Here is a 23,296-nt window from a genome sequence, read left to right on the forward strand (position 1 = left end):
AAAAATTTATCACCAAACCCAAGGTCAGCTAGATTTTCTCTTAGGCTTGCTTGTAGAACTTCTATTGTTTTACATTTTACATTTAGGTCTAAAATTCATTTTGCTTTTAATCTATTTGCGTCTTTGAGTCTAAAGTGTGTCTTCTCTAGACAAAGTAGAGTTGAATCATTTTTTTGCCCCCAGTCTGATAATCTCTGTCCTTTGGTTGGATTGTTAATCTATTAATATTTAATGTTATTGTTCATATAGCTGGATTTAGCTTTGTCCTCTTTTTGCTTTCCATGTGTCATGTCTCTCTTGTTCCTTTAGTCTTTTTTTCCTACTTTCTCATGCATTGAGTGAATAGTTTCTGTTATAGTATTTTAACCTCATTAATGATTTTTTCATTAATTTTTGAATATTTTTTAGTGGTTGCTCTAGGATATATATATATATATATATGTATCTTATCAGAATAATTTTCAGATTGTTAAGCTAGTATCACCCCACCTCTGGTGGGTGAGGTATTGGCACATCCATGCTCGTCTATCTTGCCAGCACATCAGATCCTGTCAGAGAAGCTGCTGAGGGAGAGAAACTGAAGGGGCTCCCATGCCATAGAATTCATTTTGAATGTCAAGTTTATTTTTTGAGACCTGACATTCCTGCCTTTTTACTTTAATAAAATTGACTGGAGCTAGGATTAGGTTTGGGAGGATGGGTTAGCTCAGCTTGAACAATTTTTGGAGGTAGCAGGGATGTTGTGTTCTCTTTTTGGCTACTTACTGTTGTGTTCAAGCAAAGTTGGGGTAGGATATTGCTTTAAATTGAGCTGGGGCATTATTAATTGGGTTTGGAGGCTTCTCCTGGAACTGGCTGATAGTGATGTTTTAGCTGCAGCAGGAGTAGATTTTCAAATTTCTGTTGTAGTAGGAGTGTGTATCCAGAATTTTGTTGATTCGTCACAGCTGCTGTTGACCTGTGAACAAACTTTAGACATTGTGAGAGGAAGGGGTTTAGGAGGAAAATTAATAGGAAAATAATTAAGGAGGAGTGAGTTATTAATAAGACCCAAGGGGCAAAGGGATGAATTGATGAAATCAGTTGTTGTTTTTGGAGAGTTCAGCTTCAGGTTTCAGCCCTTTGGCATTTGGAATAATTTGAAAAAAGGTTTAAAGTTTCTGAAAAACAAACAATGTATAAAATGTTATAGAGCATTAGATATTCTTTAGGGTTTTTAGGAACATTGTTGGTTGGGATTTGCTGTATTATAGCAGTGCATTATCTGGCTGAAGTTTGTGTAAGAGTAACCTCCAGAATAATCTCTCTACTTGATTTGAAATCTTTTAGCCATTGAAACTCTATTTTTCCCCCTTTTGGTCAGTTCATTCATGTCAGGGCCAGGCTCATCTTTGGAGTTTATGTCTCACAGTGCCAGAGCCAGCTATGTTCTGTGATGCCAAGGTTAGTTATATTTCACGTTGCCAGTGCCAGTTTTTTAATTCCAGGGCATTATGTCCCATACAAGGGGAAGTTTAGAGTTTAGCTTGGAGAGAGGCCAACAGCAGAAATCTTTTGGAGGTGGTGTGAGCAACAGCAGAGATCTTTTGGAGATGGCTCTTAGGCACTAATTTTAAGTAGGTTTAGTTTATTATTATAGAAATAAGTTTCATGAGGGCAAGCCTTAAATAAGGCCTTGGCTACCTGGGGAATTCCTAATAGTTTTATTTTTCCAAGTCCCTCAAGGGACTTTCAGACACTTTTTTCTTTTTTTTTTTGCCTTAAATGCTTTGAAATGTAGAGTATAAAACATTAACCTGTGCATAACATCAAGATTTTAATTTTTTAACCTTATATATTGATTTATCTTGATTTTAACTGTATTAGTTTCATCACATCTTTAATTAGAGTTTGATCTCTTTTAGTTTTTTAATCATTGCTGTGTGGACCCATGCTAACTTTCAGAGCTGGAGAAATAAATTTGAGTTTTAGATGTTATATAGACACTTAAAGTTTCAGGGAATTACTGGGCTATATAAAATGTGAAGTACCTCAGAATTTTATGATGATAGTAAATACTTACAATTTGAGTTTTAATCTTTATAAGTATTTATTTATTTTTTCCATGGGCAGATACTGGGAATCGAACCCGGGTCTCCAGCATGACAGGCGAGAATTCTGTTTCCAAGTATTTTTAAATGAAGCTTTTTCAGAAATAAAAAAAGTTGGTTGTTTTATATTAAGAAATCAGAGAAGAGGTTTTGTGCTATATTTTTATACATTTACCAGAGTTATGTTATTAACAGATTAAGTAGATTATATATATATTTGTTTAACTTTTCTTTTAAAGTTAAGCATGTATATTTTCAGAAAAATATTGGCACAAAGCAGCTGACAATTTGCTGTTTTTATGATCTGTAGCCTTTTTAAAATAATTAAAACCATGATTAATAGCATCATACCATTGCTTAACATTATACAGTTTAGTATCAGGATATAACATTGATAGTGAGAATATTGTAAATTTTTTAGGAATTTATACAATGTTCAAATATATATTTTATTTATTTAAATTTAAGTGATAACAAGATAGAAAAATTTTTAACCATTGTAATATGTCTCAAATACTTCTTATGCAATAGATTAAGTTATTTTAGTACCTTAGCACCTTATTTATACAGGGTGAAAGAACAAATTATATGTAACATTTTTTTCCTAACAGTGAGAAGACTTGTTTTCTGAAATACAGGATAATGCCAGTATAAGCACTAATAAGGGTATTATTCTGATGTAAACTATTTTAGACATAGTATTTGGATGATCAAGAAAAATTAGTTTTCAAAATACTTTGTATTAAGAGCATACTAACAATCTATACTAACAATCCCTGTTAATAGAACACAAAGAAAACAACTCTAGTTTTGTATGAATATTCAGCTTAACACAAAAGCTTTCTTTTTTAGAAATATATGATAAACAGATCTATTAAATTTTTGTTAGTACTGATTATGACAGAATTCATTTCCATAAACTTCTTCTTTATAACTCTTTACAATTATTTTATGACAGATAAAATTCATTTAAAAAATATTTTTGTTATAAACAACAAACTGACATACCAGCATTCTTGACATACAGTCATTCTTGACATACGAACATTCTTGACATGGTTACAGTCACTGCCTCACAGTATCATCACACAGTTGTGTATTCATCACCATGATCTTTTTTTTTGAACATTTGCATCTCTTCAGCAAAAGAAAGGAAAAAGAAAAAACTCATACATGTCATACCCCTTACCAATCCCTTTCATTGACCAATAGTATCTCAATCTACTCAATTTATTTTAACCTTTGTTCCCCCTACTATTTGTTTATTTTTTTATCCATATTTTTACTCATCTATCCATACCACAGATAAAAGGAGAATCAGACACAAGGTTTTCACAATCACACAGTCACATTGTGAAAGCTGTATCATTATACAATCATCTTCAAGATTGGAACACAGCTCTGTAGTTTCAGGCACTTCTCTCTAGCCACTCTAATATACCATAAACTAAAAGGGTGATATCTATATAATGCATACGATTAACCTCTAGGATAACCTCTCAACTCTGAAATCTCTCAACCACTGACACTTTATTTTGTCTCATTTCTCTCTTCCCCCTTTTAGTTGAGAAGGTTTTGTTAATCCCTTAATGCTGAGTCCCAGCTCCTTCTAGGAATTCTGTCCCTTGTTGCCAGGGAGATTTACACCCCTGGGAGTCATGTCCTATGTATAGTGGGGGAGGGCCCTGAGTTTGCTTGCTGTGTTATCTGAGAGAGGAAGAGGCCACATCTGAGCAACAAAAGAGGTTCTCTTGGGATTGACTCTTAGGCCTAATTTAAAGTAGACTTAGCCTATCCTTTGTGGGAATAAATTTCCTATGAAAAGCCCCACGATTGAGGGCTTGGCCTATTGATGTGGTTGTAATCCCTGCTTGTGAGAATATCAGGAATTCTCCAAATGGGAAAGTTGAATTTCCCCCATTTCTCCCCATTCCCCCAAGTAGACTTTGCAAATACTTCTTTATTCAAAGTTCAGATCACTTTGGGATTTATTGGGGCATCACACTAACCTGGACAAACCTCTAAAATCTCATGCCCTATACAAGGTTCCAAGTGCTTATGGTGTTCACTTAGCTGTCCATATAAATTAGGTTATGAAATGCACTAGTCAAAATATAAATTTTGTACCAAATAGACATTTCTTGCTTTAGTCTCACTCAGAAGTTGAAGTTTTAAAATATGAATGACCATCTATTTTCAACACCCTGCAATATTGACATTCCTTTGTTCTTCCTTATGCAAAAGCATGTTTTAATTTGTGCATGACAAAATTCATTTTTATAAACTTTTTCTTTATAACTTTTTACAATCATTCATAATTTAAAGTTAAAAATGACTATAACAAATAAAATTTATTTCCTCCAACTCTATTACTTGTTTTTTTATCCATTTAGGGCTTGTAATCCACAATGACTGCAACAAACAAAATCCATTTCTTGAAACTCTCTATCACCTTCTGCATTCACTTCATCTGTAGTTTTTATTTATTTAAACTGTATGTAATCAGGAATAAATTTGATGATACATTTATAAAACTTTTTGAACTATTCTTTTCAATAATAGTATTTATGAAGGGAAGAAGAGCCAGAGATTTATAAAATAATGGAAAAAGGTAAGAAATTGATGTTTGGGTTTAGAACATGGCCAGGCATTTATATACTTTATACTCAGAGCACATAAATGATTATTTCATAATATATTTAAAATCTTGTAGTTCAACTCAGCAAAAAACTCAAGTTTTTTTAAACAGTATTTTCAACTGCTAAATAATACCAGGAATGTGTTAATTTACAGAATTAAGTTACAGTTTCTAAAAACCAGATCAGAGTTATATTTGTTTAAATGCTACTTTCTCATTTAAAGATTTTACACATGTCATTTCTATGAGGACTTTTTAGGTCACTTTTTATTTCTCTGCCTTTTAAATTATTTCAGCATTTTTATTCCTTTGTTACCACTATTTTATATAAAGCCTTAATAGGTGTATATTCTAACTAGAATATAAACCTTTAGAAGCTAAGATTTATGTCTTTTTTATTAATGACAGACTGGCATTAATAAAATTATTACAACTCCAAATTCTTATCCATATTGAGGTAACAAATGGCTAAGTAAGAAAAGTTAGATTTTTTTTTATTTAGGTAATTGAAGTTATAAAAAATCCACTGAAATTTTTATTAAGCTTAGTTCATTTCTTAAATAGAATATTTGAAATATTAGCATATTTTATAGATTATTATATTTTATATGTTATTATTATTAGGTATGTTGCTCAGTTTATGCAATCTATTAGGCTACCTTAAGAGAAATTTTGAGAATGTACTTATAATATTAGTTTATTTATTAGTAAGTTTATTTAAATTTAAGGAGAATATACTTAAGCAGAATAAAATTGCATTTGTTTAATTGAAAGATTAATAATTTAATTTGTTTTATTGTTTTCATGATATTTAATATTGTAATATTGTTTTTATAATATTCTAAAATTACAAAGGATTTTAAAAGTATATTGACTATTAAATTCTGGAAATTACATTGAGCTCACTGATTTTTGTTCTAAGTTTTAATGTGGAAAAACTTTTTAATTGGATGTAAAGATAGAAAGATATTAGAGCGCATTGATAATTTTCTTATTAATTTGCTCTTACTATCTAGAGGTATGAGACTATACATTGAAAATGCATACAGACATAAGTAGGAAAATTATTATTTGAAAAGAAAATCCCAAATACAGAAATATTTTTGAGAGAGAGAAATAAAGGAATAAGTATGCCATCTTATTCCATCTTCATTTTTTGTAAAAATGGGATGAAATAACACATTCAATTTTTTACTTGCAATATTTTCATTTTAAATTATAATGAGGTTAGATTATGTTATAGAATTAATCCTTTTTATAGACTCATAACTAAAATGGTTTTAATTTTCAGTACAGCCTAAAGGTTCCCTCTTTAAAAGAATTTCTATAATTAGTAACCAGTTATGAAAATCTGACTAATATACATGTAGGGCCATATCAATTAATAATTAGACTGAACCCATTAACTAATAAAAAGGCATTAAATATTTAACATGTTAAATATATTAGTCAGCAATTAAACAGACATGAAACACTTATGTGGTAGAATAATTTAATTAAGCTGGGAGTAGGAACTTTCAGACCATTTGTTAATTGAGAATGCCATGTTGTGGCCGATGTTTTTGTTTTTCTAAAAGGTATTATGGCCAAGCTGAATTGCAAAGAAAAATAAGTTTCTCTGGTTTTATTTTCTTTTTTAGTTGGAGTTTACTGAGATTATGAAGTAAACACCCAAGAGGAGTGGTTTTAGGAATTGATAGGACATTGCCCATGATTGCTGGAGTAGATGCTCCATTAAAGTGGGTTGGGGCACTATGTCTAAGCAGGCCAAAGTAAATACTGCATTAAAGCAGATTGGCGTGCCTTAGGGGCACTGAGGTAGACACCAGGTGGGGTCATCTACTGGGGCAGACCAAAATAGACACTGCGTTAAAGCAAGTTGGGGTGCCTTAGAGGCACTGAGGTAAGTGCCAGATTGGGGTGTCTCCAGGACACCGAGGTGGGGCACTTTAAGTGAGATTAAACACCCAGATCCATGATCCTTTGCAACTACAAAGCAGACATCCCTGATTTGTCATCAGGGACCAGGAGAGTGCATGCAGTTGTTCACTTAAGGCATCCCTTAAGCTGTTTTGACTGCTGCATGGGGAAAAATGCTCCCTGAGCATCATGCTCCCTGAGTGTTATGCTCCCAGAGCATGGGAGAGTTTTGCCTGAATACTCAGTTGTTGTAAGCACTGAGACTGGGGCCACTCTAACATGAGCCTAAATGCCTCACTGAGGCAGGCTGGGGTGTCCCTGGAACACTGAACAAAACTCTTGAGTGGAGAATCTGGGTAGAAAGACATCACTTACCTAGGGCCAAATTAGTTGTAGTCATTTGAATGCTGTGGATGTGAGCTGGCATCACATTAAGATGGTCTGAGCTGGAAATTCAAGCCATCAATAGCAACCATGCCCGTTCAGGGAATGGAGTGACTGGAAGACTGCTCCTGTAGCTCTGAGGGGCTGGAAACTCAAATTTCAATCCTAATTCCAAACAGGGTCAACTGGAAGGTGGTCCCATAGCCCCAAGGGACCAGAAAGCTAAGCCCTAGTCAGACCTCTGTCCCGGGTTTTCGGCGCCATTTATGTTAGGCACGAGGTTGTTAAGGAATCCACTGGAGACAGTGAGTCAAAACTTAACAGGTTTACTGCTAGAGAGAAGGCAACAGAGTGAGAGCAAGGAGTGAGCAGGCAGGCTGGAGCCAGCAAAACCTGCCAGTGAAAGGAAAGGAAAAATGGCTCCCATTCTTTCTGACAGCTTGTGGTTTTAAAGGAAAAAAACACACAGAGGGGTTGGTGGTGACGTGCAGTTGCAGGCATCACCGGGAGATATCAGGCTGGTGCAGATCCTGACTTTATGATCATGGTTATCTTGTCTGGCCTCTGGCTGGTGGAGCGCTGGCACGTCTGTGCTCATCTATCTTGCCAGCACATCAGGTCCTGTAACAGAAGCTGCTGAGGCAGAGAAACTGAAGGGGCTCCCGTGCCACAGACTTGACACTCTTGAGCCACTCCAATAAATTTTTTATATCAGTTATTGTACTTTTAAAATCCAGAATTTCTATTTGGTTCTTTTAAAAAAGATTATATTTCTTTGATGTGAACATCATAGCCTTTCTTTACTTCTTAAATCAAGCTTTCCTTAGTCCTGTGAACATATGTAAAATTATATTTTGAAATCTTTTTCTATTAAATTCAATATCTAGTCACTCTCATAGGCATTTCCTTTTACCTGCTTTTTTTCTGGTTGTATATTTTCCTCTTTGTGCCTTATAATTTTTTATTGGAAACTGGATATTCTAGGTAATAGGTTGTAGAAACTCTGGACACTGGGTTCCCCATTCCAGGGCTTGTTATTATTATTTACTTGTATATTTGTTTCTTGACAGACTGAATGACTTTAATGAAGTCTATTTCTTCTTCACAGTATTAAGTCTCTGATGCTGTTTCTCAGGTAGGCACAGATTTGGGTATGCCCAAGTCACCTTGGATGACAGTAGTGTAGGTGGGGCTCTCTTCCACTTTTTCTCTGGCCATACCTAGCTATCACAAATTGTGTGACAATTACTCTAGTGTTTATAACAATGCTCTGGGACACAAGTTCCTCTACAAACTAATTTAATCAAATTGTGGACCCTTCAAAGGTCAGCATTTGATATTTGTTCTGGCCCCAGGAAGTCTCCTCCCAGCTGTCTTATTCCCCAGTTTTCTCCTACAAACTGATTGGCCTGTAGACTAAGTTGATTCATTAGATCCATGAATCTCCCAATTCTCTACAAAATCTTCACTGTTTTTGAGAGCACTCAGGTTTAAACCATTCATGCCCTATTGCAAATGAAGTCATTCCTTTCAGGAAGAGATTAGGAACTATCTGCTTTGAGTTCTGCTTCTTTCCCCAGGCAATATCTCTGAGACAGGGCTCTGGAGATTGGGTGGGGATAATGACAAGCTTCTCTCTGAATGACATTCCCTCTCTAGAAGTTGAGAACTCAGTTGAGGAAAGAAAATACCCTGAGCTACTCTCAGTTTGCCTGCCTCATGAGCTGGGGAATATTGGGGCCCCAGGATTCTCAGTACAGTATGCCTATAGTAAAGTCTTCATTCTATGAATGGGAATTGGGTGGAAGAAGGGAGCTCCAGCTCTTATCTCTTGGCTGCATTTACCAGGATTTAGCCTCAGCAAAACAGGCAGCTTGGGGCAGGATGAAAAATGTTCAAGTCTTGCTTCTCTGGAAAAAAACTGTCTGGCTGGGAGCTGAGAGAAAAGGGAGTCCTGTGTTTTTTTGCTGCAGCCATCTGGAGTGGAGACTCCACTAAACTGGGAAGGGAAGGGGGAGGGAGCAGTCTTGGTTCAAATTCCACAGACTTTCACCTCCCTTTTCAATTTTGCATACATTTTTTTGAATTTATGTTTCTTCATTTGTTGTTTGTCCTTAGGACAATGGTTCTTTAAGTAGTTTTTGTGAAAAATAGTTTTCACTTGTTTCATGGGATGCGGGTCAGCAGAGCTCCTCACACTGTCATGCCAGATGTTAATCCTATGATCCATTTTCAGTTAATGTGTAAAGTCTGTATGTTCTTAAAAAAAACACACATATGGACACATAATATTTCTAGAACCATTTGCTATAAAGATTATCCTTTCTCCATTGAATTGCCTTTGTACCTTTGTTACAGATCAGTTGACTACATTTGTTTGAATCTATCTGTTGACTCTTCTAGTTCATTGATCCTATACGTCTATTTTTTCAACTTTGCCAGACTGTCTTGATTACTGTGGTTTCACAATGACTTGGATTTGGGTAGTGTTATTCCTCCAACTTTATTTTTCTTCGGTGTTGTGTTGCCTACTCTAGGTCTTTTGCCTTTCCATATAAACTTTAGAATCAGTTTGTTGATATTTATAAAATAGCTGGCTGGGATTTTGAGGTTGTCTTGAATCTATAGGTTTAGTTGTGAAAAATTGAGCTCTTAATAATATTGAAACTTCCAATTCATGAACATGTTATATCTTTCAATTTATTTAGATTGTCTTTGATTTCTTTTGTCAAGATTTTGTAGTTTTCTATATGTAGGTCATGTACATAGTTTGTTAGATTTATACCTAATTATTATAAGCTTTTGGTGCTATTGTTAAAGGTATTTTTGTTTTTTATTTCAAATTCCACTTGTTTTCTGGTATGTAAGAAAGAAGCTGATTTTGTATCTTAACATTGGATCTTGCAGTTTTGCTTTACTCACTTACTCTAATTTTGTTCCCTCCAATCTTTAGTATTTTTATATAGCAATCATCATACTATCTGCAAACAGATATTTTTATTTCCTCCTTCCCAAACTATATAACTCTTATTTCCTTTTCTTTTCTTATTCACTAGCTAGGAGTGATGAGAGAGGACATCCTTGCCTTTTTCCTGATCTTAGGGGAAAAGCATTCAGTTTCTCACCAGTAAGTATAACTGTAGACTTTTTTTATGGATATTCATTATCAGTTTGAGGAAGTTTCTTTCTATTCTTTATCAGTTTAAAGAAGTCTCCCTCTATTCTTAGTATGCTCAGGATTTTTATATGAATAGGTGTTAGATTTTTTTCAGATGCTTTTTCTGCATTAATGGAAATAATACTTTGATTTTTCTACTTTAGCTGTTAAATATTTCAGAGATTCACCTGTGAAGTCATCTTGGTCTGACACTTTCTTTTTTGAAAGATTATTAATTTTTTATTTAATTTATTTAATAGGTATAGGCCTATTAATATTATCTATTTTTCCTTTTGAGTTTGTATTTTTCAAGGAATTGACCCATTTCTGTTTCCATCTAAGTTATCTGTTTTATGGGAATAGCATTGTTCATAGTATTCCTTTATTATCTTCCAACCTTTTTCTTTTTTTAATAAATTAAGAGTTTTATTGTGAGGTTGACAAGCAAGGAGACAAGAGGCACATTCAAATTTGCCTCCCGGATCTCAGAATTAAGGGAAATTTATGGAATGGTAACAAAGGGAGGTAGATCAGGATTTGGGTTGGCATATTCTTATTGGTTGTTTATAGAATTATCCAGGTACAGTAGTCATATATGCCCATAACTGGATCTTCCTTGTTGAGAACCATCACATTTTATTAGCTTCTCATGTCTACACATCCTAATAATCTTGGTTCCAAGAAGAGTGATTTTTGTTCCTTGTATCCCAGGGTTCCTTCAAGGGACAAGAATCTGTGTTTTTGCACATGCTCCAGTTTATAACCCATGGCCAAGTTTGTCTATAAAAACAAAACAAAACCAGGAAAGACTTTAGTTGTGGGAGGGGAAGAAATCTTGATAAATGAGTTCAACTGACTCCTGAATGTTAGCTTATGACAATAATTCAGGGACTCCTGGCTAGCCCCCCACGCCTGGTATCAGTCTTTCCTTTAGTTTTTAACATTCTTCAATATATAAAATTTGGTCTGATGACCGCTCTGGCTGGTTTGTGCTGATGAGGGGCATTGCTCAGGGCTGGAGCAATGTAATTGTTTGGCATGAAGTTGGAGGTATTCAGAAGTCTCAGGAGTTGAAATTGTTTGGGCGAGTAATACGTGATTGGTTATTTGAGTGTAATATTGAGTCATTATTTGGGAACTTAACTTAAAAAAGAGGACTATTCCAAGGAAGCAGAGTAAAAAGATTTATAGGCCTTATAGGATAGGCTGGAGAAGGTTACCTAAGTATCAGGGAACCAGGAGAAAAGGTCAATAAAAGATGTGAGGTGGTTTCAGAGATGGCCTCAAATTGGCAACAAGGTGGTAATCTCTTGGAGTTTAGTTACATCTTAAACCACTCACCTAGGTAGTTGATGTAGAAACAGCATTCTTCTCCAAGAAGGACACAGGTGCTGCCTTTGATAGCAAAGATAGTATCTAAGGCTCTTCAGTTTTGGAGAACCATTTCTGCTGAAGATGTTATCCATTTTTGTTGTGCAAGTAGGCCAGACTGAGTATGACTGAATTTCTTGTAGACCTGTAATGGCATATTTTAAATCGCTATTTCTAAGTCTAAACGGCCATAACTAGAAAGAAATAGATGTAGGATGGCATAGCCAGTGCCTTGCTTTCCTTTAAGTGGGTTGAGGATGGTGTTATTCTTCTAACATTTTGGAAGGGAAAGTTGGTGGGAGGGAAGAGATCCTAAATTTAGAATTAGAGATGAGTTGTATATTGCAGTAATATATAGGGAGACAAAACCACAGTTCCCATGCAAGGAGTAAGGTGCACTATATATTTTGTCTCCTTATAGCCAGAAATATCCTATGTTTTCTGAGGACAAAGAGAGAGGCATAAAAACCTAGGAGTCTGAGTCTCAAGTGTTTATCACATTGTCTCTAAAGGGGCTAGAGTGTTGCTCCTTATTTTGTTAGCAGGTCAAAGGCTTGAGATAATAGGCTGCTTCTGGTGTAAGTCAAGGAGCCAGTATACATCCAGGGAGTTGGAGAAGCAGTTTCTGATGAGGGAGAAGTTGTGGTATAGATATTCACTAGCTACATCTACCCAGTTGGGAAAGAATACTGCTTGTACTACCCAAGTCCAGCAGTAAGAACCAGGGGTGGGGTGGGGTGGTGATGGAGTATCTAGAGTTTATAGTTTCTGGGAGGGGTCCTTCAGGTTTGAAGATGGAGTTGATGGTGGAGCAGGACCATAAAGAGACAAGTTCAAGGAGAAAGGGTGGTGAGTGAGGAAGAGGATTGATCCTGAATCTTTTATGGTTAAATTGAAAGGCTTGTCCGTCACTACCAACACATTGCCTGATAATGTGTTGAGATAGGGGCAAGTTGAATATTCTAGAGGGGTGTTTTAAAGACAGCCCTAGACGAATTGAACCCCCATACTGGTATTTTAGGATAAAGTTGCAATATTTTGTGGGGATATGTTCTAATAGTATTTGTCAGGTAACTCCAGTCTTTGAATGATCAGTGGGGGAAGGAGTGAAAGACTCGTTGCTCTATTGAAGAAATAAGTGGAGATTATGAGCAAAGTGAGTGGTTTTGATTAAGTATTGTAATATTACCGATGGTATCCCCCAGTATTCAACAGTTGAGGGGGCTTCTTCTGAATTTTAGATTTTTGTCTATTCCTCAGTGATTGGTCCTTCCCATGAGGAAGGATTATAGTCTTTCCACATATCATTGAGAAATAGTTAGACTCGCAGAGGGGCAGGTTCAGCAATAAGTATGAGGTCAGGCTCAGAGTTGCTGTTGCAAAGACAGAACCAACATTGAGATTTATTGGTCATTTCAGCTATTGTTTTGAATTGACTCCTGATAAGAATGTGGAGGCACTGACTAAAAATCAAAGGAGGAAGGGTGGTGCGTGAGGAAGAGGATTGATCTTGAATCTTTTATAGAGTTCACAGTGAGGGAATTTGAAGAAGTAGCAGTCCTAACAATTACAAAGAAAGTGGTTTAGTCCAGCAAGTAGTTTACAAAGACTCGTTAATATATAATAATTACAGCAAGGCAGGTAAATACATTCAGGCTAAGACACCAGGGTTCAATCATTATTTATCCAGTGGGTTTTTCTTTTTAAAGAGTGGCTTCAGGTTGATTATGGGCTCACACAAATATTTTGAAGATGTAAAATTTTCAGTAGGATTCTGAGCCTATCCAATGTTTGGGAAGTTTGGTCTTGCTGAGTCCCATTACCATTTCCTGTATGATTCCCATAGATTGGCCTAGGATGGCTGAGTAGGTTAACAGGTACCATTTTCACTGGGGAATGGAGAAGCCATGGTTTTACATCCTATAAATTTTGAACCAAAGCAATAAATTTCCTTCCTAAGAGGTTAACCTCATGATTCCCATTCATTGCTAACTGGCTGCACCTTCCCAGGGATTCAGTGCACTGCCTGGGCTTCTCATCAGATGAAAAGAGGAAACAGCTCCGGTTCCATTTGTTACATTCTTGCCATGCATTATCCTTTCCATGTCCCTAGGATTAGTTGTGGCCCTTGTTTAATTTCTGATAATGATAAATTATGTCTTTTCTCTTTTTTTCTTGGTTAGCCTGGTTAGGTTTGGGAATTTTATTGATTCTATTCAAAGAACCAGCTTCTGGCATTACTGATTTCATTTTCAAGGATTTCTACTCTGATTTTTATTATTTCTGCTCTTACATTAAGCTTAAGTTGTTATTGCTGTAGTTTGCTAAAATGGAAGCTTAGATTACTGATTTTTAGAGCTTCTGTTTTTTAACATATGCATTTAATTTTGTAAAATTTCCTCTAAGCACCGCTTTTACTGCATTCCACAAATTTTGATAATTTTCACTTTCATTTAGTTCAAATATCTTTTTTTCAATTTCTCTTGAGACTTCTTTGTTTTGTGTTTTTTTTTTTTTAATCTCCAAATATTTGGGAGATTTCTATCCACCTTTGATTGATTTCTAATTTAATTCCATTGTAATCTGAGAACATACTTTGTATGAATTCTACTCTTTTAAATTTGTTAAGGTATTTTGTAGCCCTGCTTGTGGTCTATCGTGATTGAGAAAAATGTGTATTCTGCTGTTGTTGGATGAAGTATCCTATAAATGTCAATTAGATCTTGTTGATGGATGATTCTGTTCAGGTCAACTATATTCTTACAGATTTTCTGCCTTCTTGATATGTCCAACTTCTGTAAGAGAATTGTTGAAGTCTTCATCTGTAATAGTGGGTTTGTCACTTCTTGCTATTCTATTAGCTTTGCCGCCCATATTTTGATGCTCTATTATTGGTTCCATACACCTTTAGGATTGTTGTCATTTTGTAATGTCATTATGTCAATTTGATGAGATTGTTATGTCATTTTGGCTATCCCTCTTTATCCTTGAGAATTTTCCTTGTACTGAGACCTACTTGGTCTAAAATTGAATGTAGTTATTCCAGCCTTCTTTCTATTAGTGTTAGTATAGTAAATCTCTCTTCACACCTTTAATTTTAACCTACTGAATCTTTATTTTAAAGTAAGTTCTTTGTGAACAACATATATTGTGTCTTGTTTTTTATCAACTCTGACAATCTTTGTATTTTAATTGATATATTTGATCGTTAACACTGTTGTTACTGTTGTATTAATATTTAATATGGTCATAACTGTTTTGTATTTGTTCTTTGTTTATTTTCTTCTCTTTTTCTGCATTCTCTGGTTTTAATTGGGAATTTATATGATTCCATTTTATTTCTGCTCTTAGCATATGCATCTTTCTAATAAAATAATTCTAGTAGTTGCTCTAGAGTTTGGAACATACTTTGTAAACTAATCTAAGTTCCCCCTTAAATAACACCATACTGCTTCATTTTTAGCATAGGTACATTTTAACAGAATATTTCCAATCCTCCAATCCCTTAGGTCATTGCCATCATTCATTTCACTTATTCATATGCTATAAGCACCCAATACATTGTTATTTATTTTTACCTTCAATTATTCCTTCTTGAAAGTACTTTTCTTCACATGACTCTGAGTTTCTGGCCTCTATTGCTTTCCTTCTTGAAGAAACTCATTTTCTGTTTCTTGCTAGGCAGGTGTTCTGGTGGTGATTATCGCAGTTTTCGGTTGTCTAAGAAGAAGGTTCTCATCTCTCCAAAGCTTTGGTTTTTTTTTTTTTTGCATGGGCAGGCACCGAGAATCGAACCTGGGTCTCCAGCATGACAGGCGAGAACTCTGTCTGCTGAGCCACCATGGCCCGCCCTCTCCTACAGCTTTGAAGGACTCGTCCACAGGATATAAGATTTTAGTTTGGTTTTTATTCTTTCAACAATTTGAATATTTCACCCCACTCTCTCTTTTTGCATGCATGTTTTGTTGTTGTTTGTTTTGTATGCTGTGTGGTGGGGGTTACGTTTCTTTCTTTTCCATGTGAATATCAGTTATTGCAGCACCATTTACTATTTATTTATTTATTTATTTATTTTATTTTTTAGTTCATGGGCCAGGAATCTTGTGTAGGTCTCCTGCATGGTAGGTGAGAATTCTACCACTGCTTGCATGTTTTTTGAAGAAAAATCCAGTGTAGTTGTTCTCCTTGTTCCTCTCTAGGCATGCTGATTTGTTTGTCTGGTTTGTTCCAAGATTCTCTTCATCTTTTGTTTTCTGTAGTTTGATTAAGACATTCCTATGTATTCTTGTTTTGTTTTATTTTGATATTTGTTCTGCCTGGGGTTACCTGTTCTTCCTGTTTATGCCATTTACTATCTTTAATTATTTTTTGAAAATACTTGGCCATTATTACTTCAAACAATTCTGCTCCTTTCTCTCTTCTCATTCTGGTATTGCCATTATGCATATATTACACTTTTTTGAAATTGTCCCCCTATCCCTGATTGTTCGGTCTTGTTTTTCGTATTCTTTTTTTTTCCCTATGCTTTTCAGTTTGGAAGTTGCTATTGACATATCTTCCAGACCACTGATACTTTCCTTGGCCGTGCATAGTCTACAGATAACCCCATTAAAGGCATTCTTCATTTCTTTAAGGTGTTTTTGATGTCTAGCATTTCCTTTTGGTTCTTTGAGATTCTACCTCTGCTTATATTACCCATGTTTTAGCATGTTGCCTACTTTTTCCATTAGAGCTCCTAACATATTTATCTTAGTTATTTTTAATTCCTTGTCTGATAATAGTAAAATCTGTGTCATATTTGAATCTGTCTGATGCCAGATTTTATTTTTTGTCTTTTAGCTTGCCTTGTAATTTTTTATTCAAAGCTGAAGATGATGTATAGGGTAACCGATGTAGTCTTAAGAAAATTTGGTAAATAGACATTTAGTATGAAGTTTTATGTTTATATGGCTAGGGATTAGACAGTATTTAATGTTTGATGTAGTTGTAGTTGTTAGGGTTTTTTTGTCTCCCTTGTTGACTTCAGGTTTCCCCTGAGAAATTCTCTTCATGTGGAGTCTGTGTCTTGTAACAATTTCAGCTCTAGTCTATTATTTATGCAGTAGCCCTGTAGGTGTGGTGGTGAGGTGATGGAGAAGGGAAGTATACTATAATCTTATGACTAAGTCTTTAGTGGACCTGTGTCCCTGGGCTGTTATCTTCATGAATTTTTCTTAGCTTTTGCTTTCACATCCCACTTAGGTGAGGCCAGAAGGCTAGATGGTGCTAGAATGGTAAAAACCCCCTCCCCCAAGGTGGGTTAAGGCTCTGGTAAAGTTTTACTCCCTGAAGAGAAAGCCTTTATAATGGAAATACTTTGGCATATTTCACAATGGTTACTCTTTTTCCTCTCCTCTGCCAGAGCTTGAGAGGATCTTTCTTGGCTCTTCATCAGGAGAACCTGGTGGAATTTCTGAAGGTAAAAATCCATGAAAGTGGGTGTATCCCCAAGATTGTGGACTCCCAGGAGATTTTCACTTTCATGCTAGTCCACATCAATCTCCAGCAATTCATCAAAATTACCAGTTAATGGCTCCAGTGGCTTTTGTTACAAGTAAGCAAATCTCCTTTTTGTCTAGATTTACCTGTCCCTCATGATTTTGGGGTGATGGTTTGCCCCACAACCTAATTTCTTTGTTGAGCCCTATAAACATTGTTGATTTTCAGTTTGTTCAGCTTTTTCTTTCAGCATGAGTGTGGTGATTTTCAAGTTCTTTAAATGTTAGACCTAAAACCAGAAGTTCTCATTTGGTTTGCTTTTATTGTTTTATGTCCTTTTTGTGAAATCTAAATTTTATTATTTAGATTTTTAAAATACATTTTTATCTGAAATCTACTTTTAATAACTAACAAGATCAAGATCCCTGATTTTTTTTGTTTGAAATTGTCTGATGTACATACTTAGCATATCCTTTTTTAAAAAAGTTTTATTGAGATAAGTAAAATGTACAATTTTATTGTACATTCATGTACAGTCCAACCATATTAAACCATCAGTGGCTCACAATATCACACCTAGTTGTGTATTCTTCACCATGATCATTTTTAGAATATTTGTGTCACTCCAGAAAATGAAATAAAAAGAAAATAAAGAACTCATACATTCTATATCCTTACCCATCCCTCTCATTGACCCATGGTATTTCAATTTAATCAGTTTTTACCCTTTATTTCCCCCTATTATTCATTCATTTATTATGCTCTTTTTCTCCTACTCATCTATCCAAACCCTGGTTAAAAGAAGTATCAGACACAAGGTTTTCACAATCATATAGTCAGTATATTCTTTTATAATCAAGCTTTCTGGAGTCTTTTGTTTTAGATGTGTCTCTTATGTAAATTGTGTTTTGGTATGTGAAAAACTAAATGCAGAATAATTAAAATAAATGATTTACATATTCAGTAAGAATATTGTGATATAACAACTCTACAAATCTAAGAAAAGGAAATGGTAGGAAATAATTCAGGGAGAATAACATGTTGGAATTATAGTAGATCTTATATATAAATCCTAGACCTTGTTAGTTGTGAAAAAAATGACAAAATAAAATGAACTTTTGTTATACAACTTCTCACTCAGTAATATAAAATGGGCTACAACAAGGCAGAAATTGATGCCTCAAACCTTGGACAGCTAAAGTAATTATAAGGATGTGTGCTAGAGAAAGACTGTAAAGATTAGTGCCACGAAACATAGCACCCAGAAATAGACCTGCACATGAATTTAGTATATGATGCATGTTTATCAGAAAAGATTGCTTTCTTTAATTAATTAAGCAAAATGCTGGATCCCTGTCTTCTATTAAAATATATTATAGGTGAATTTAAAATAAAGTAATAAAAATGCTGGAATAAAACTATAGTTAATTCATATGTAATCATGGAGTGCAGAAGACTTTTCTAAGACATAAATTCATGACTTTTGAAATAAATTTGAAGAAATCACAGAGAAGAAATGCAAGTGGCCCATAAACATGGGGAAAAATGCTTAATTTCATGGATGGCTTAGAAATTGAAGTGAAAAATTATATATGTATGTGTCTCTATGCATGTGTGTGTATAAATTACTAATGATATTGGAGTGATTTATTTTCATTTGAAAAATGTTGCTGCATTGTTGGTAGAACAGCATATTTGTGTAACTTTTTGATGAGAACATTTGGTAATATCGAAAATAAGTAGTCATACCCTTTGACTTAGCAGGTCCACTTTTGAGAAGCTATCCTACAAATATACTTGTACAAATGAGGAAATATAGGCTTACAAAAATATTATCATAGCATTAGTATTGGAGTAACCAAAAATTATCTAATTATATGTATAATGTAATCATAATTATAAATTATATATAAATATATAAAATATATATCATAGACTAGGTAAATAAAGTATAGGACATTTGTGCTATGGAACAGTGCCAGCAGAGAAATATGAATGCAGTTGTAAGTGCCAACAGCAAAGATGTTCATGACATAATTCATGAGCATTGATGTTGTTGAATATAAGGATAGTATGTTTAGTGTATTAGTCAGGGTTCTCTAGGGAAACAGAACCAACAAGATATATATATTTATATGTGTGTGGGGGAGTAAATATTATGTCTATATGTAAATATTATGGAGTTTATTATAGAAATTGGCTTACATAACTATGCTCATGGTCAAGTCCAAATTCCATAGGGCAAGACGCAAGCTGGGAACTCCCAAGAAGGTTTGCAATGAATTCTCCAGGAAAAGCTGGCTGTAAAAATGCTTTCTGAAATCATCACTTCTCCCTTAAGGCCTTCAATTGATTGCATGAGACTACTTTCATTCTTGAAGGCAATCTCCTCAGTGCATTGTAGATGTAATCAGCCTTAGATGCAATCAAACTACTGAAGATTTAAATCCACAAAATATCCTTACAGTCACAAACAGGCCAGTGCTTGCTTGACCAAACAACTGGACACCATAATCTAGCCAAATTGCCACAAGAACTTAAGCCATCACATTTAGTACAATCATACTTGTATAAAAATGAAGGTGGATATGCAACATGTGTTTGTAAAATTAAAAGAAATTGTAAATAAGGGTGATAAAGTGGAGAGAGGCAGAGGTAAAGGAGAGTTTTAGTTTTATTTTGATATTCTTTTGTGCTGTTTGAGATTTACTTTAACAAACATGTTGAAACATCATGGCTTTCCTCCTCTGAAAAAGAAAAGCAAATGCCAAAACCCCACAGAATCCTTTAAGTCAAAATGTCTGCCAAATTACCACAAAAAGGTACTTATTTATTATAAAAAATAAGTAATTTATTTATTAAAAATAAATTAGAAATAAATAAGGTAAAACAAGATACACATGTGTGTATGTTCAACTTTGTAATGTATCAAATAATAAGAGATTGTTAGTCCAATCTATTATTTTAAGGAAAGTGAATATAGAAGCCAGGAATTAAAATTTGAATGCCTGCTATGGCCAGAGAAGTAACTTAAATAAAGCAGGTTTAGCCCACTTATAAATTTAAGTTACCTGCCAAAACATTTATCAAACTCATACAACAAACCATATTCAATATTGGAGAGTGTATCTTAAATTTGAAATTTAAAAATACATATTTTTATATATAGAAGTGACATCTGGAAATTTGATGACCAGGAACTTTATTTTCTTATTTCAATTAATAATAGAAATGTCACTTAAGCATTTCATGTTGTTGGTTTGAGGCCTATTTTAATTCATCCATTGGGAAACAATAAATTTTGATATGATATCAAAGTAGTGAATGTAGAATTAGTTGTGACAATTGTTAAAATGCAGATTCCAGGTGCACGAGTGGCTCAGTGGTAGAATGCCCCACTTTCATGTAGGAGACCCGGGTTCGATTCCCAGACCATGCACCACCCCTCAATATAAAAAACAAATTCAGATTCCTGAGGATTATACCAGATTCAAAGTGCAAGCCTTGGGGGTCTTATTTTTAACAGTTCATTAATAACAGATGAGTTTAGGAAATATGGATTTACTATAATGCCTAGTCTTTTTCTTGAATATAGCTTGCAAACTATTTTTTTTTCTCATATTCAAAAGAACATCCTATAGGTACAGAACTTGCTTCCAAAAAAAAAATTTAATAAAATTTTTGAGTTGTAAAATAAAGGTTTGTAAAATTTTGTGGTGAATATTGAAAATTATAATTTTGGCCAAACATCTTATAATCTATACTTTTAAAATATGGTTAATGTGTGGATTGATAAATTTATTATAGTGGCCATTTCCATTTATATCTTTAAAAAAAAAGAAGGCTAATTTTCTTTTTCCTAATCTAAAATACTACCCTTTCTTGGCACCACTTGCTTCAATTGTACCGAGATAGTTTATCTGAAAATTTGTTAATTTTGATTCTAAAATAATGTTTCTAAGTTTTGTTCTGTATTTTCTAAATTTTAACAAGGCATTTTCATAAATTTCCTTTAATAATGTATGTATTTTTTGAATGGTTTAAACATAAAGTGAACTGAATGGAAGAAACAATAAGTTTTTGTTTGGAAAATATAATTTGTAAGATGGATATTTACATTTTTTAGGTAAGTTTCTGTAAATTCACAATTTTATCATTATTTTTTCTCAAGATACTTGTTTGACAACAAGGAATAGCACCAGTTGTACCTCTTCAAGTTCTTCACTTTCTAACTACTTGTATATCTTCATCTTGGGACAACTATTGCTAGGAACTGGAGGTACTCCTCTCTATACCCTTGGAACAGCATTTATTGATGACTCTGTGTCCACACACAAATCTTCTCTCTATATAGGTAAGTTTGAACTTTAATATAAATGTCTCAGTATAATTTTGTCTTATCGTTTGGTTAATTTTTTTTTGTTTTTTTAAATACGTGGGCAGATACTGGGAATTGAACTGGGTCTCTGGCATGGCAGGCGAGAACTCTATCACTGAGCCACCATGGCCTGCCCTGTTTGGTTCATTTTTAAGCAAAAACATTAATATATATGTTCTAGTTTACTAGCTGCTAGAATGCAATATACCAGAAATGGAATGGCTTTTAAAAGGGGGAATTTAATGAGTTGCTGGTTTACAGTTCTAAGGCTGAGAAAATGTCCCAATTAAAACAAGTCTAAAGAAATGTCCAATCAAAGGCATCCAGGGAAAGATCCCTTGGTTCAAGAAGGCAGATGAAGTTCAGGGTTTCTCTCTCAAGTGAGAAGGCACGTGGTGAACACAGGGCTTCTCTCTCTCAGTTGGAAGGGCACATGGCGAACATGGCGTCATCTGCTAATCTACTCTCCTGGCTTCCTGTTTCATGAAGCTCCCCGGGAGGTATTTTCCTTCTTCATCTTCAAAGGTTGCTGGCTCGTGGACTCTCTGCATCTCATGGCTACATCGTTCTGCTCTCTCTGAATCTCTTATTCCCTTTTTATAGGACTCCAATAAACCAATCAAAACCCACCCAAATGGGTGGAGAAATGTCATCCCCTAATCCTGTTTAACAACCACTCTATGAAATGGGATTTATATTAAAACATGGCTTTTCTTAGGGGGCATACTCCCTTTCAAACCAGCACAATATACTTACTAAAAAGCTATTGTAATATCATACATATTTCCTCTAGCTAAATGCAATATTCATTGTATTTAATGTATCTGTTTATTTCCTGGCCTATCAAGTACTTTAATTGACTATAGTAATGATTTTTTTTTATTAATTAAAAAAAAAATTACAGGGCGGGCCGCGGTGGCTCAGCGGGCAAAGTGCTTGCCTGCTATGCCGGAGGACCTCGGTTCGATTCCCGGCCCCAGCCCATGTAACAAAAACGGAGAAACAGAATACAATAAAACAAGAAAATGTTTAAAAATGTTTCCCTTTCTTCCTTCCTTCCTTCCTTCTATCCTTCCTTCCTTCTCTCTGTCTTTCCTTTAAAAAAAAAAAAAAAAAAAAAAAAAAAAAAAAAAAAAAATTACAAGAAGCACAAACATTCCCAACACATACACTCAGCAATTCACAATATCATCACATAGTTGCATATTCATCATCATGATCATTTCCCACACATTTGCATCAATTCAGAAAAAGGCATAAAAAGACAACAGAAAAATAAAACAAAAACAGAAAAAAAAATTTTACATACCATACCCCTTACCCCTCGCATCATTGATTACTAGCATTTCAAACTAAATTTATTTTAACATTTGTTCCCCCTATTATTTATTTTTATTCCATATATTCTACTCATCTGTTGACAAGGTAGATAAAAGGAGCATCAGACACAAGGTTTTCACAATCACACAGTCACATTGTGAAAGCTATATCATTATACAATCATCATCAAGAAACATGGCTACTGGAACACAGCTCTACGTTTTCAGGCAGTTCCCTCCAGCCTCTCCATTACATCTTGAATAACAAGATGATATCTACTTGATGCATAAGAATAACCTCCAGGATAACCTCTCGACTCTGTTTGGAATCTCTCAGACATTGACACTTTGTCTCATTTCCCTCTTCCCCCTTTTGGTCGAGAAGGTTTTATCGATCCCTTGATGCTAAGTCTCAGCTCATTCTAGGGTTTTTCTCAATCCCTTGATGCTGAGTCTCTGCTCATTCCAAGGTCTCTGTCCCACGTTGCCAGGAAGGTCCACACCCCTGAGAGTCATGCCCCACATAGAGAGGGGTAGGGTGGTGAGACTGCTCATTGTGTT

At 34.7% G+C, this 23,296-nt stretch overlaps 1 protein-coding gene and 1 long non-coding RNA gene across 3 annotated transcripts in view; one reads left to right on the forward strand and one right to left on the reverse strand.

Moving 5' to 3' along the window:
• Positions 1–23,296, forward strand: part of SLCO4C1 (solute carrier organic anion transporter family member 4C1) — an 85,600-nt gene that overhangs the window by 25,720 nt on the left and 36,584 nt on the right. For both annotated transcript variants that reach the window (XM_077139068.1, XM_077139067.1), the window contains exon 3: positions 21,210–21,392. In XM_077139068.1, coding sequence (XP_076995183.1) covers positions 21,210–21,392 — 183 coding nt within the window. The remainder of the gene's footprint in view (positions 1–21,209; positions 21,393–23,296) is intronic.
• LOC143665543 (uncharacterized) overlaps positions 10,320–23,296 on the reverse strand; it is a 49,048-nt gene continuing 36,071 nt past the window's right edge. Inside the window, exons 2-3 of the long non-coding RNA XR_013167047.1 lie at positions 11,531–11,705; positions 10,320–10,969 (exon numbers count right to left, since the gene is read on the reverse strand). This is a non-coding gene — a long non-coding RNA (uncharacterized LOC143665543). The remainder of the gene's footprint in view (positions 10,970–11,530; positions 11,706–23,296) is intronic.

This window comes from Tamandua tetradactyla, chromosome 21, assembly GCF_023851605.1.
Source record: "Tamandua tetradactyla isolate mTamTet1 chromosome 21, mTamTet1.pri, whole genome shotgun sequence".
Taxonomy (NCBI): Eukaryota; Metazoa; Chordata; class Mammalia; order Pilosa; family Myrmecophagidae; genus Tamandua; species Tamandua tetradactyla.